At 48.1% G+C, this 1,631-nt stretch overlaps 1 protein-coding gene across 1 annotated transcript; it reads right to left on the minus strand.

Annotated features, from left to right (window-relative positions):
- Window positions 1-1,325, minus strand: LOC124700404 (7-methyl-GTP pyrophosphatase-like). Its single transcript, XM_047232534.1, has 8 exons — window positions 1,274-1,325; window positions 1,094-1,165; window positions 933-1,007; window positions 683-827; window positions 507-598; window positions 369-410; window positions 167-247; window positions 1-81 (listed from the first exon to the last, which is right to left on the minus strand). Exons 1-8 carry the CDS (start codon window positions 1,307-1,309, stop codon window positions 1-3), a joined length of 624 nt encoding a protein of 207 aa, XP_047088490.1. The 5' UTR covers window positions 1,310-1,325.
- Window positions 1,326-1,631: the final 306 nt, after the last annotated feature.

Genomic DNA, 1,631 nt, shown 5'->3' on the forward strand with positions numbered 1-1,631 from the left:
CTATTGTGCTTCCAACGACTCTGTGATAAGCTTCTCGGTGAGATCCCTCGGCAGCCCTCGAACGCTGTCCGCTGTACCGACCTGTGCAACGCAGAAATTAGCCACTGTTGCTCTACGGTCGTCAAGGACGACGAGAGTCGTCGGAAAATGGAAAGAGCTTGCTCACTAGTTCCTTGATGAATGGCGACGCCGATGGATGCGTCAGCTTGAAGCCCCCAGCCACGCAGGTCATGTCTTCTTCCTTGACCTGCAACACGTTCCAGGATGCAATCGTATTTACTTACCTTTTTCTCACTCGTTTTCAGGTACAGAAAAGTAGTGCATAGAATTTTAGTTTCAGGAATAAAAAATGGTGCAGTAGTACTCACGACTTCTTCGATGAACGCGTCTGGTATGTGGCGAAAAATTATCTGCATATGGAAACACAGGAGAAAATAATTTGTGAGTTTGAGTGTTTTCTCAGGAAAGAAACATCAGGTTCAGACGCTCGAATCTAAGCTACGCACCTCAGGTATATCCCAGCCCCCTTTCCTGTCACCGGTGCTTAGGTTGGTGACGAGAACATAGTTCACCGCAAACGCTCGACCATCCGAGTATGCTGTTACAACACCAGGAACAGAAATAGTTCGTTAGCCTAGGCATACACTATCTTGCGCGCGTCCACAGGAAGCCCGATCATTACCCTTGATGAATTCTCTGGCTTCTTCCGTGCTTCTTGGCCTCTCTCTTATCACCCCTCTGCTCACCATAACCTGGTCAGAAGTGATCAGAAGGGTAGGCTGATTTTGACCGCAGCCGTGAGGAAGGTTCAGTTTGACGGCGTTGGCCTACACACACAAAGTCTGATCAAGAAGCACCCAAGGATTTAAGACTGTATCAGGAGTTCATCGCAATTACTAGCAAGCAACAAGCATCTTCAGATCGAGCCGTACCTTGGCTTCGGCCAGGGCCTTGACCAGCTCCTCCGGCTTCTCCCTCCTGATGGCCTTCTCGTCGATGTCAGCGCACTGGCAGCACAGAGACCAAATAGCCATTTCATCAGCAAGTACAGATAAGAAATTTGCTACTACATACATGAGCCAAGGCACTCTACCATGACGGTGAACTCGTATCCCATATCGGACAGGATCTCGCGGCGAGCTGGCGACGACGACCCGAGTATGATCTTCAGGAAGTCGCAGGAAGAACGAGGCTTAGAGGAGATCGAGACTGACTGGTGGATACTAATTGCAAATTCTAAGCGAGGTTGTAGATTGATAAGAGATGTCTGTACCTTGAATGACGAGGAGTTGTTGCAGGTGGAAGCCATGTCCAATTCTCTTCTCCTGAAGGGCTCGACCAACTGACGATTTCTGGACCGTGCAGAGGTTCACAGTCACAGCCTGTTATATTATGCAGCTTCTTCCTTGGGTTCCAAGTATCTCAAGCGTCAAATGGATCAGATTTAGTACAGCGAGGGCCGAGAGTACGTCAGTTCTTTGTTTTAGTCTTTTAGAGGAATAAGTCAGTTCTATTGACGGTTGACCGAACTACGTGGCAATGTGCAGATCTAGTGAGACTCTTCTTGGAAACTTCTTCAACATAAAATTCGTAATCCAACAGATGCTACTCGTTTACTGATTGACTGCTTG

Source organism: Lolium rigidum, chromosome 3 (genome assembly GCF_022539505.1).
Source record: "Lolium rigidum isolate FL_2022 chromosome 3, APGP_CSIRO_Lrig_0.1, whole genome shotgun sequence".
Lineage (NCBI taxonomy): Eukaryota > Viridiplantae > Streptophyta > Magnoliopsida > Poales > Poaceae > Lolium > Lolium rigidum.

Coding starts and splice junctions, on each gene's coding strand:
- LOC124700404 (XM_047232534.1), bottom strand. CDS start 1,309: ATGGCTTCCACCTGCAACAACTCCTCGTCATTCAAG. Junction 1,008..1,093: donor GATACGAGTTCACCGTCATG/GTAGAGTGCCTT, acceptor CTGTGCTGCCAG/TGCGCTGACATCGACGAGAA. Junction 411..506: donor GGGGCTGGGATATACCTGAG/GTGCGTAGCTTA, acceptor TTCCATATGCAG/ATAATTTTTCGCCACATACC.